General features: G+C 41.3%; 2 protein-coding genes across 4 annotated transcripts in view; one reads left to right on the forward strand and one right to left on the reverse strand.

Moving 5' to 3' along the window:
- The window catches only part of LOC114683104 (solute carrier family 12 member 6-like), an 89258-nt gene extending 85414 nt beyond the window's left edge, over positions 1-3844 (forward strand). The window contains 3 exon segments of the mRNA XM_028857280.2: positions 46-230; positions 770-903; positions 3305-3844. Of these exon segments, the coding sequence (XP_028713113.1) occupies positions 46-230; positions 770-903; positions 3305-3396 (411 nt within the window). The 3' untranslated portion in view covers positions 3397-3844.
- A 1921-nt stretch (positions 3845-5765) lies between these two features.
- On the reverse strand, positions 5766-11230 carry LOC114683103 (ER membrane protein complex subunit 4). 3 transcript variants are annotated; one of them, XM_028857276.2, is made up of 5 exons: positions 11019-11228; positions 10592-10706; positions 7142-7295; positions 6736-6896; positions 5766-6328 (listed from the first exon to the last, which is right to left on the reverse strand). In XM_028857276.2, exons 1-5 carry the CDS (start codon positions 11102-11104, stop codon positions 6293-6295), a joined length of 552 nt encoding a protein of 183 aa, XP_028713109.1. In that variant the 5' UTR covers positions 11105-11228; the 3' UTR covers positions 5766-6292. The 3 variants fall into 3 exon arrangements, with proteins under 3 accessions (XP_028713109.1, XP_028713111.1, XP_028713112.1); XM_028857278.2 differs by having other exon boundaries at positions 10584-10706; positions 11019-11216; XM_028857279.2 differs by lacking the exon at positions 6736-6896 and having other exon boundaries at positions 11019-11230.
- Positions 11231-11915: the final 685 nt, after the last annotated feature.

Genomic DNA, 11915 nt, shown 5'->3' on the forward strand with positions numbered 1-11915 from the left:
GCATGAGGAAAAGAACAGGGAGAGTGACTGTTTGACCTTCCCCAGGCACAGCTGGTGAAAGATCGAAACTCAATGCTACGCTTAACTAGCATCGGTTCTGATGAGGATGAAGAGACAGAAACGTACCAGGAGAAGGTACACATGACTTGGACCAAGGATAAATACTTGGCATCCCGGGGGCAAAAGGTCAAGTCAATGGAAGGATTCCAGGACCTGCTTAATATGCGTCCGTAAGTGTTTCCACTCACAAGCTTATCCTATAATACAGTATCTTAGACAGTGGTACAGATGTGACTGTACCTGAACACAGTCACATAGGATGGGATGTTTTCATCAAGCTGATTTAGGCTAAATAGCTGATTTAAGCTATTTATTGTTTGCCTGTGAAGATTAATTCCCAATTAAACATTGGATACAAGCTAACCATCCTCTACATTGTTTCTGTATTATTTGTCTATTACTATAAAATAAACAAACAGAATGAGAAAACCATGCTATAGTAAGAGAATAGCTTGTTGCCAAGCCTTAGGTCCCAAAAGTTGGTGGAAGGAAACCACTCCCAAAAAGCTGCCTTCCTACACACATACATACATACACAATGAAATCTTAAAAAAATTTTTTTAAAGAATAAGAAAACTAGAGATGTTAATACAGCAAAGAAATGATCACATTGTCCACAGTCAAGTGAAAAGGCTCTAGGCATCAAAACAAAGAGTGCTTATAACTGGTTTTCTGTTTGCCTTAACTACCTTATTTCTTCCCCACTCAGGGACCACTCCAATGTGAGACGGATGCATACAGCAGTGAAGCTTAATGAAGTCATAGTTAACAAGTCCCATGAAGCAAAACTGGTTTTGTTGAATATGCCAGGACCACCCCGAAACCCTGAAGGTGATGAAAACTGTATCCTTTCCAAGAGTGAAGCTGCCAATAGGAAAAAAAAAAAAAAAAGATTTTTTTTTTTTTTTTTTTGGTTTTTCGAGACAGGGTTTTTCTGTGTAGCTTTGCACCTTTCCTGAGACTCACTTGGTAGCCCAGGCGGGCCTCGAACTCACAGAGATCCGCCTGCCTCTGCCTCCTAAGTGCTGGGATTAAAGGCGTGCACCACCACCGCCCGGCAAAAAAAAATCTTCTTAGCCTATTATTAGACAGTCAGTGGCTAAAGTCAGTCTGTTTTCCACTTTCCCTGAGTTTAATGCCATAGGAAGGGATGCTTCTAAAGTTGTGAGACTAATTGATTTCCTTTCGGGAAGCTGGGGCAGGGAGTTACTGTGTTCTTTCTGAATCCCGTGTGTACCATGATTCCTAATTTTCAGCAATAAACCTAGAACAGAACCCACACCCATTCCCCTTTCAGGATCCTCTGCAGAGCCATCTTTTGGATGGAGTTAGGGGAGAAGCACTTGAGATGGGACTTCATAACAGAAGTGAGAAAAAGGCATAAGGACTCTTCTTCACCCAGGGTTGTTTATGGGAACCCTGCAGTGACACAGATGACCCATTCTTAGAAGCACCATTGAGGAAAAGGGGGATGGTTTAATGAAAAAAAAAAAAGGCATGAAAACTGACTCATGCAGCTTCATTTGGAAATTCTGTGGGTTCTCTCTAGAGATCTTTTGAAGTATTTTTTTAGCCCTTTTATTTTTTGGCATTTTTTTGTCAAAAGAATAACATATTGTCAGTTCTAGTTTTCATTTTTAATTGTGTATGCATACACATGTACACAGGCACATGAATATACACATACACCACAGCATGTAAAGGTCAGAGAGCAACCTTTGAGAGTCATACACAGGTCATCAGGCTTGCACAGCAAGTGTCTTTACCTACCGCCCCACCCCCACCCCCCACACAGTTGAAGCCCTTTTTTCATGTGTCTGTTGAGGGAGATCTGCTCCCTTTTTCCCCCAGGGTACTCTTGAGGAAGGAGAAGTAATAAATTTGTAGACAGAAGTAGACAGAGAGACAGAAAAAATAGGATAGGACTGGAGAGATGGCTCAGCCGTTAAAGGCTAGGCTCACAACCAAAACTATTAAGAAAACATAGGATAGTTCAGGAGGGCCTGGATCCTAATCCACCAGCCCCTTCTGTCTCTACTAAAGGGTTTTTTTAAAGGAATGCCAAGGGGTAAGGCAAAAGACACCCCCCCCCAAAAACAGCCAAGTGTAGACCGTCCCTAACAACTGGTGCAGGTACGTGGTCCAGGCATCCCCTAATGCAGCCCTGCTGTGTAAAACAAGCTCCAATCTCACTAGAAAACCTCTGTGGACTCCCACACATGCCTGCTTGTGTGCTCATGCATGTTTGGTTGGTGCTCATGGAAGTCTGAAAAGGGTGTTGGATTTCCTGGACCTGAGTTACAGATGGTCATGAGCCACTACATGCATGCTGGGAACTCATACCTGGGTCCTCTGCAAGAGCATCAAGTGCTCTTAACTACTGAGACATCTCTCCAGTCACTTAAAACTTTGTATTTATGCCAGGCAATGTGACTCACCCTTTATCCCAGCATTCAGGAGGCAGAGGCAGGCAGATCACAATGAGTTCAAGGCCACTTTAAGTCTATGTACTGCGTTTCAGGCCAGCTAGTGTTACACAGTGAGTCTCTCTCAAGAGTATTTGTTTGTATTTATGTGTGTGTTCTCCTGACTCATTCCAAAGAATTGAACTCAGATTGTCAGACTTGTACAAATTCCTTCAATAGCTGAGCCATCTCACTGTTTACCCAGTTTTAAATCACATTTAGAAAATAACAAGTAAGACCTGGGGCTATCACTCAGTGGTAGAATATTTGCCTAACACACATTAGACTCTTGGTTTAGTTCCCAGGACTTGGAGGGAAGGAGGAAGGAAACAAATGAGAATATCTTATATTAAATATGCAAAGAGCCTAAATCCAAGGATCATTTCATAGGTTTAAAACTGAATCCAATTTCAGGTTTGGTAGTGCAAGCCTGGAATCTCAGCTACTTGGGAAAAGTGAGGAAGGTCTGTCTGAGTGCCAGAGAGAAATCAAGACCAGCCTGGGCAATTTAGTGAGACCCTATTTCCGAATTTCAAAAAATTAAAATCAGAGCATGCCTCGCATCTACAAGGCCCTAGTTTTAATGCATAGCACTGTTGAAATGGGTGGGTGGATAGGTGGATGTTGAATCCAAAGGTCAGGGTTTTCCTATTCTGAGTATATAATTATTAAGAGAAGTGTGCTGAGTTTGCAGTCCAGTGATCAAACAAACTTAGATTACTGATGCCAGGTTATAAAGTGTACTATTCATCTGCCTGTTTCCTTGACAACTTCTGAAGACATGGAATTCCTAGAAGTACTCACCGAGGGATTAGAGCGAGTCCTCCTTGTCCGGGGTGGTGGCAGTGAAGTAATCACCATTTACTCATAATCAGCTTGTGGAAGATTCTGCTTGGTCTTAACTCCCCTAAAAAGACTCATCGTCCACAGAGATGACAGCTCTTTCCTACCACTCCCACTCGATTCTTGTGGAGCTGAGCCCCAATTATGCTCTTGGCTGCAACATGATCTGCCATCCCAGCAGAAGTAACTATTCCCTCAACACCAGAATGGTCAAGTCCTAAAAGCTATTTCTGTGGCAGGAGAAGGCAAGTTAAAATTAACAAGCTAAGCCAAAGGGAACCTTTGTTACTGCTGAAGGTAGTGAGTTAGTAAAACGTATGCTAGAAATTTAAGTAAAAATGAAAGACAAGTTAATATCTGACATCCAGGATGAGTCTCAGAAGCACGGTTCAATGATGGTGCCAGAGAGGTAACAGCCAGTCAGCCTCACCTTAGTAAAAAAAAAAAATGAGCAGCCAAGTAAATGTTACCATTGTGGAGATAGGATACTAATATACAAAAACCTGAAACATAGCTGCAGCCTCCACTTATTCAAAAGTCTGATTCCCCCAGATACTAAGTTTTATTATCTGTACTGTGCCACTATATCTCAATGGTCTTTCTTTAAAAACCCATCCTGTGGTTATAATGTAGACAGTGTTACCGTGGAAAATGTTTTTTGAAAGGTGAAATGTTTTTCAGGTTCTCAAAAGGCTGGGCTAACAGGATTCCAGAGAGGACTATTAAAATGTGCAGAAACAGAGCCTGTGGTTAGCTCTGCAGCACAAAGCACACAAGGTATTATCTGAGAAATGTAGGTTGTTGTGCAGCGTAACCAGGAGGGTCTCTTCTTCTATCCTTAGTAGGCACTGATTTATACAAACAAACAAAAGTTGTAAGAAAGAGACACTAGGACAGTGTACTGCCACCTCCGAGGGCTCCCGGCTTTAGAGGGGTTCAGTAGAGGAACTGGGCATGTGAGAGCCATACCCTTCACACGGTGCCAAAATCATCTGTCTAAAGTGGCAGACAGGTTTGCATTGGCCTGACGTTAGCAGCTTTTCATTCACAAGAAATCAATCTGTGGCCTCTTCACCAAAGCCATAGTGAAGACTTGAGGCACTCGCCTCCATGCCCAGAGCTGAGCTTTCCCCGTCAATGTTATTCTGACTCCAGAAACTTGGCTCTGAACCAAGTGCTTCCCTGAGCCAATGATCTGCTGTCAAGTTTCGTTTTCAAAAAGCTTTAAATGTGCCAAGGAAATACTTGTAAGGTCAGCTTTTCTAATTTATTGGGCATGAAAACCTAGCTTACCAGCATAGGAAGTCTTTGTGGCTAAGCAGTAATTCCAAGTATGTGAAACCTTCATATTCTTCACAAGATAGTTAAGAAACTGTCTTCTTGCTTACATACATGGCTGCTTTTAAATTCCCATTTATTTATGGTAAATTGTGCTGTGCTACATACCCTGTAGGACATGGAACACCCGGAATTCAACCCCAGAGAGAGAAGAAAACCCTCACACATGGTTTAAGAAGCTGAGTCATAGGATTTGTTCTTCATCCCCAGGTCCACTCAAGGTAGCAGAGAGGATCCAGAATCTTTTCCTGCTCCTCCCTGCATCGGGTAGAAGAGACTGTTTACAGTTCCCTTTCCAACACTCCATTGCATAGTTTAGTCCCCTAGGCTCCAAGGTGTTAAACACCCATTCTGTAAAAGCCAGCCTGCCCAGGAACTGCCTGACACATCTACCCCTGACCATAATACCACCTTTTCCCATAAAAAACAAATATGGGCAGAGAATAAAGTTGACGTTAAGAAAGGCTGTTTGTGGTTAGAGCTATATAAGAATCTTTTAAAGGGTAAGAGAATTAGCTATTAATATAGCTATTACTTCAGTCCCTAAAACATAAAAATCACTGTTACATGGAAAAATGGTTATTAGGCCAGATTTATACTCATCTCTGTCTAGAGTATTTCATGTCTATGTGTTGCTTATGTTGTCTGTCTGCAAACTGTTTTTTATCTTTTAATCACTGCAAATAAAGCAATACTGAAAACTTGAGAGAAAATGCACCTTAGGGGAAGGGGCCAAATGTTTCTAGAGGGAAGAGAAAGATCTTCTCCTGCCTTCTTATAAGACCCAGCTTTTGTGTCTTACCTATGAGTTTAGCAGGGCAGGCTGTAACATTCACTCTCCCCCAACTGGCCCTCAGCCTTTCATAGCTGTCTTAAAAGCTGGAGTTTGAACTGCAGGCCTGCTTGACAGGTGCCAGCTTCCTCATGGCAGAGGAAAAGTCACCGCTCTTCATCTTCTGTTGCCTCCTATTCTTGTGGCCCCAAGGATCCCTCCAATCCTCATTCCCCCTAAATGTTAAAAAAACTTATTGTGGATATTAAAATAAGTTACACTGTAAGTATATTTACATGCTCTTTTTTTCTGGTTTATTTTTCTTTTCATCATGTATAATTTGAATCCAGCATTAGTTTCTCACATCTTGCAAAAAATGTCTGATATAGAATTTTTGTCTCTGCTTATGCGATATAGAAGTGAAATATTAACAGATTTAAGGGGAACTTGAGAAACTTTTAAAGCATTGTTCTCGACTGTTTAATTTATTGAAAGAAGATGCTGCTACTCAGCAGCTGCTATTCTTTTGTTTACATAGAGTCTGGTTTTGTTTTGTTCTGTGCTGGGAACATAAATAAAGTTTTCTACATTATTTTCAGTCAGAAGTTGTGCTACAGTTTCTTTTCTGCCGTAACATGCTGCACACATCCTTGTAGAATCTCTCATCACAGAAAAAACTGCAGACCTTCTGGTTCTTCTCAACATGCGTGATTATTTTAAGTAAGCATACTTAGGAGCTGTGAGCTTAGAGTGCAAATGAGGCCCATGCAAACAAGGCCTATATACATAGACACCAGGTGCTGCTTTCTCGGGTTCACAAAAGTAATCCTCCACCACTGAACTCCATTCTCTAAAAAAAAAAAAAAAAGCAAAGAGATAAATGATGCATAATTTACTCAGTTACCTAATCACAAGCTCTGCCATACATGACATTGTAACTTCCAAACTTCTAATGCTTTTTTATTACTTAAGATGTGAACTCTTGGGCCAGCTAGAGGCCTCAGAGAGTAAAGGCACTTGCTGCCAAGCCTGGTAATCTGAATTCAATTCCAAAAAACCCATAAAATAGAAGGAGAAAACCAACTCCTGCAAGTTGTTCTCTAACCTCCACAAACAGAGGCATGCAATAAAAATGTAAAAATAAAGCTAAAAAAATAAATAAATGAACTCTCAACACCAACTCTAACTCCCTACCTATCAAATAAACTAGCTATTCACCATACATCCCATTTGCCTGAAATTTAACATTAACCTTACCTCTGGGGGCTCAATAAAGGCTAGCCAATCTGATGCATGTGTAGGCAACAGTCCCATGGATTGGCACTTGTAAACAGCCAATGCCAAACCCATCAGGTTCCCAATGAGATAGACCAAACCTTGAAGAAACTTCTGACTTGAACTCTCTAGCATCTTGAAAGCTGTTGAGATAACAGACATTGTCAAAACCTTCTTCCTCCCAATAGGAATGAAGGCAACCACGAATTTATACATACAAACCTGAAAGAAGATTGTAAATAGTATCACTCCAAGTAAACAGAAAACTACACACCATTTTCTTTTCATGCCACCACTATCCTGCACACCCTCTAGCCAAAATATATACAAAAGAGTTTGCCTTCAATCTTTCGCACCCAGGGAAGGTGCTATTTTTATGAATACTTACTGGCTGAAATCGCCATAAGTGCTTGAATGGGTCGCCAGGCCATCATACACACCATCATAGTAGGGAAGATGGAGATGGTATTGCCTGCCATGTACATGATGAAGAGGTTCATAGGAATCTGTTTGAGGGGACCCAGGGCGATGTCCCAGCAGCGCTAAAACAAACACACAGTTGAAACCTCTGATCACTACCCTCCAGTCTCACATTCACCGTATAACTGATGCTTAAGTCAGATGAACACAAGTTTCAATTCTCTGCTTGACTGAGCTGACTTTTCAGCTCACCACCACTACAGGGTGCTACAAGTCCCTCTACTTCTCTATGCTTTTCCCTAGACAAACTTTCCAGAGGGTCTTTTTAGTTTGTTTTTCAGAATGGTTTCTCTGTGTAGCCCTGGCTGTCTTGGAACTCCCTCTGTAGACCAGGCAAGCCTTGAATTCAGAAATCTGCCTGCCTCTCAAGTGCTGGGATTAAAGGCATGTACCACCACTGGCCAGCAAGTTTTGAGAAGTTTATATATAATCTTTTTGTTCCTTGAGACCACATCTTGCTATGTCCGGGTTGACCTCCAACTTGAGATTTTTCTCATATCATCCTCCCAACTGACAGGATTGCAGATCTGCACACCCAGCCAGAATTTCATAATTAAGAATGTGCGAGAAGACTCAGCATCTAGTTCATGAAATTTAGACAAAGAACAAACAAAAGGATTTGAAGAAAACAAAAAAGAAAAATTCATTAATAAAATAAAATCATCAAAGCTAAACTTGTCTTTTTGCAAAGATTATATATTCAATTCTAGTAAATCTGATGACTTAGAAAGGAGAGAAGACAATTCTCATGTCCAGAGGGAAAAGGGACAGCTCTATAGATCCTGCACATACTATACTGGCCACATTATAAACTACTTGACTATTTGAAATTTTAGGAAATGGATAAATTCCTAGAAATTTGACTTACACAAATGGCATTTAAAAAAAAAAGGAACAAATAGAGCTCCATGGCAGTTAATAAAGCTGACCTTATAATTAAGCCAAGATGGCTTCCCTTGGCAAATTCTAACCATTTAAAGCTAAAAATAAAACTAAGTCTTATACTCTTTTGGAAGGAAACAAAACTAAAAATTTAAAAAAAAAAAAAAAAACTCAAATCACATAAATACCCAAACCTCAAAAAAACATTATGACGTGTGTGTGTGTGTGTGTGTGTGTGTGTGTGTGTGTGAATAAATAAATCTTACTTGTGAACTAATCTAAATGCAAAAATCCTGACAAAGGCACTGGAGAGATGGTTCAGTGTTTAAAAGTACTTGTTGCACCAGGTGGCAGTGGCACACGCCTTTAATCCTAGCACTTGGGAGGCAGAGACGGGGATCTCTGAGTTCAAGGCCAGCCTTATCTACAGAGCGAGATCCAGGACACCAAAACTACACAGAGAAACCCTGTCTCGAACCCCCCCCCCCCAAAAAAAAGAGTACTTGTTGCTTCTGCAGTGGAACCGATGTTTGGTTCCTAGCACCCACATGGTGGCTCACAACCATCCATAACTGCAGTAGAGGATCTAATTCTTCTGACTTATGAAAGTACCAGGTATACACATACAGGCAAAACACCAATATGCATAAAATTAACCTAAAAGAAAATAACTTTAATCCTAATAGTATTAGCAAAGTAAATCTATCTATATAAATATAACAATAACTATTTTGTTTATTCACATTAAAAAAGCCTTATTTTGTAAATAATTTCCTATAGACCATTCATAGAAAGCAGAATTGTTATAAAAGTATTTTATGATCTGCCTTTTAAAAATCATGTCATTTAATAATTTACTATAATGTAATAATGAGATAATACTTATCAAAAAATTAATGGCTCTGTCATTTTTATATTGTAAAAGCTGAATGTATGCATTCCTTGGAATAAAAATCATGTGTTCAGCAATATTAAGGCTGTGAGAGAAATATAAAAAGGAAAGAAAATACCAAGTACCACTCTAATCGTTCGGGACACACCTACTGTAAAATTCCTGCGAATATAGCTTTACAAGAGTAATAAGACAGATGCTAGATAACAATATAATTACCATGAGATATATTGATAACATACATAAACGACACAGAAAAAATACAAACAAAGGATACAGAGTGCCACAGGGAAAGACTTAACTATGTAACAGCAGAGAGACCCTAAAGGAAAAGAGCAAGCAATTTATAAAGGAATCCAGAGGAAAAGCATTCTAATAGAGAACAAACACAAACAGCAGAGAATGGGAAGGAAACCATGATGACTAGAGTGAATAAATGCAAAAATGACAGGCGGTAAGGCCAAAGATGCTACAAGGAGTGAGACTGGTGCATGCAGAGTTACATATAATACTGAAAAGATTCTGGTTTGGTTTTTATGCTGAATGAACATGGAATTACAGACTGATTTTGAGTAGGAGGGATCTGGCATGTTCTAAAGGGATCATTTTGATGGCTGTGCTTGGAGACTACGGGGGAAACAAAGTAGAAGGAGCAAGACCAGTTAGAACTCTATACAGAAAGGGATATTGGGAATTTGAGAAGGGGAGACTTGAATATAGCTTCTCTTTCAAAATGGTAGTGGTTTCATTGGGGGTATACACTATTAAAGCTCATCAAATTGTACCCTTTTAGATTAGAGGTTCCTAAGCAAGGGCAATCTGCCTTCTGGAAAACATTTGGTAATGCTGGAAACATCTTTGGTTCACACAATTGTGGAAAGAAATAATGGTGCCTAATGTGTAGAGAGCAGGAGTATTGAATATCTTACAGTACCCAGTACAATTCCCCACAACAAAAAAGTACTTAGTCCCCAACAGATAACAGTGCTGAGGTTGAGAAACCATGTTTTATTTTAAGTAGAGGAACGGAGGGACAGATGATAAATGATTTAGTCTACTACAAAAATCTAGGTGCAGGATGGTGGTTAGGGCTGAAATGATGTAACAGGTGAAGGCAGTAAGAAATGGTAGCGGGATTTGGATTTTGTTTTTAAAGGTAAAAGTAACAAAGGGCTGGAGAGATGGCTCAGTGGACCAGGATTCAATTCCCAGCACCCACATGGCAGCTTACAACTGTCTATAACTCCAGTTCCAGGGGATCTGACACCTTTACACCAATGCACATAAAGTTAAATTATTTTTTATCAAGTAATACAATATCCTAACAGACTGAAAGTATGTCAGGGAACTAGAGCAGGAAAATATGGCTTCAAGGGGAAGGTGTTGCCACCGACGCCATTTTTCAACCCATTTCATAAATTTTTTTTTTTCAATTAACCACTTTTGGTTCTTATATGTAAGATACTGTAATACGAACACTTAGCTCCCGAACACTCAGGCAATGGCTATCTTTACCACTACTCCGGAGAGTAAGGTAAGACAGGGCTGGCCCAAATGCTACAGTAACATCTAATACCTCTGTACCTTCTCCACCAGGATCCGGTCTGTCTCTTGCACGCTGGTATCAGGCACTTGCTTGTCCAAGTAACCGACTGGATAGAGTGAGTCTCCCTGTCCACTGCCCCGGTCACTTCGGCCCCTAAAGAACCAAACCAAGTCAAGAGACTAAGAGTGCTACTTTCCAAGCCCGCGTTTCCAGCTCTGTAAATCACAAGAATAAAGATCCTCAGGTGTAGCTACCCAAATTAGACCCTCTCGTGCGTTCGTCAGATTCCAGCCTATTGGAAAGTCTACAAGATCCTTAGGGAAAAACAACTTCCACAGCACAAAGTCTCCTCAGGAGAAGTGTGTGTGCCACCCACCCGTGTCGCAAACCTGTGGCCCGGGTCCGCTGGATTTCTGGCCATTCTAGGGTAAGGCTCGGACACCAAGCTTCACTCAAACGACTCACCTGCTGCCTCCTCCCGGCCCGCTCAGCTCAATGGCCCACTTGAACCGCCGGCCTCGGTTGGCCACCAGGCCGCCCTGGGTCGTCATGACAGCAGCCGCTGGCTAAAGCTCCGTTGACCGACCCGCCGCTGCGTTCCTCTCGAAGAAACCAGAGGTGGTGATCGCAGGTTCTCCGACTTGCTCCCTTTCGCCACAGCGCTCTTCCGGTGCATGCTATGTACGTCACGCGCTCCCCGGAAGCTCGCGCTCGAGTGTCCGGAAGAACGAGCCCCTGAGTTTAGGAAAGCCGGAGAGCGAGGCAGTCGGAAGTCCAGTTTCATGAGACCCCTCTGCGGATAGAGATCTTGTGCCCGGGTCTCTTGGGTGCGCGTCACCGAGCCGGAGTCAAGTCCGAAATGACAGGCATTGAAGACAAGGAGAGTACGAAAATGAAATCCTGTTTTAATCCCGAGGATGCTCGGAGCTGGTGACCTTGAGCGAGTTATTCAGCCCTGGCTACTACGTGTCCACGTATTGCAGAAGCTATATATTTAGGTTTTTTGTTTGTTTGTTTTTCCTCTGACTTCGTAAACTAAGCCAACGACGTAGACACTAGGGGTGGAAAGCTACGTGAGCTCAGGATTTAACTGGTCTCCTGTTAAGTCTTTTCACTACTTACTAATGGTGCCACTTCGACTGTGTTAAATCCATAGTTCCACCTGCCTCATGCAAAAAATGGAATGATCGCCTACTTTGAAGATCTATTGTGAGATTAAATAGGACCTGTAACCTACGCTTAATTTTTTTTATCATTAAGTATTCATTATTATTCCTGGAAAGTGAAGTCTATATTCAATTTCTTGTCTGTATTGTAATTTGGCCTTTTATTGAAAATTGTTTCCACCTACTCACCCTTTTA

Source organism: Peromyscus leucopus, chromosome 4 (assembly GCF_004664715.2).
Source record: "Peromyscus leucopus breed LL Stock chromosome 4, UCI_PerLeu_2.1, whole genome shotgun sequence".
Taxonomy (NCBI): Eukaryota; Metazoa; Chordata; class Mammalia; order Rodentia; family Cricetidae; genus Peromyscus; species Peromyscus leucopus.

Bases quoted from the DNA above. Each gene is read 5' to 3' on its own strand.
- LOC114683103 (XM_028857276.2), bottom strand. From the start codon at position 11,104: ATGACGACCCAGGGCGGCCTGGTGGCCAACCGAGGCCGGCGGTTCAAG. The intron at 7,296-10,591 runs GTACAGAGGTAT...TGTTTGTTTTAG, and splicing joins ACCGGATCCTGGTGGAGAAG to CGCTGCTGGGACATCGCCCT. The intron at 6,329-6,735 runs GTAAGGTTAATG...TTTTTTTTTTAG, and splicing joins CCTTTATTGAGCCCCCAGAG to AGAATGGAGTTCAGTGGTGG.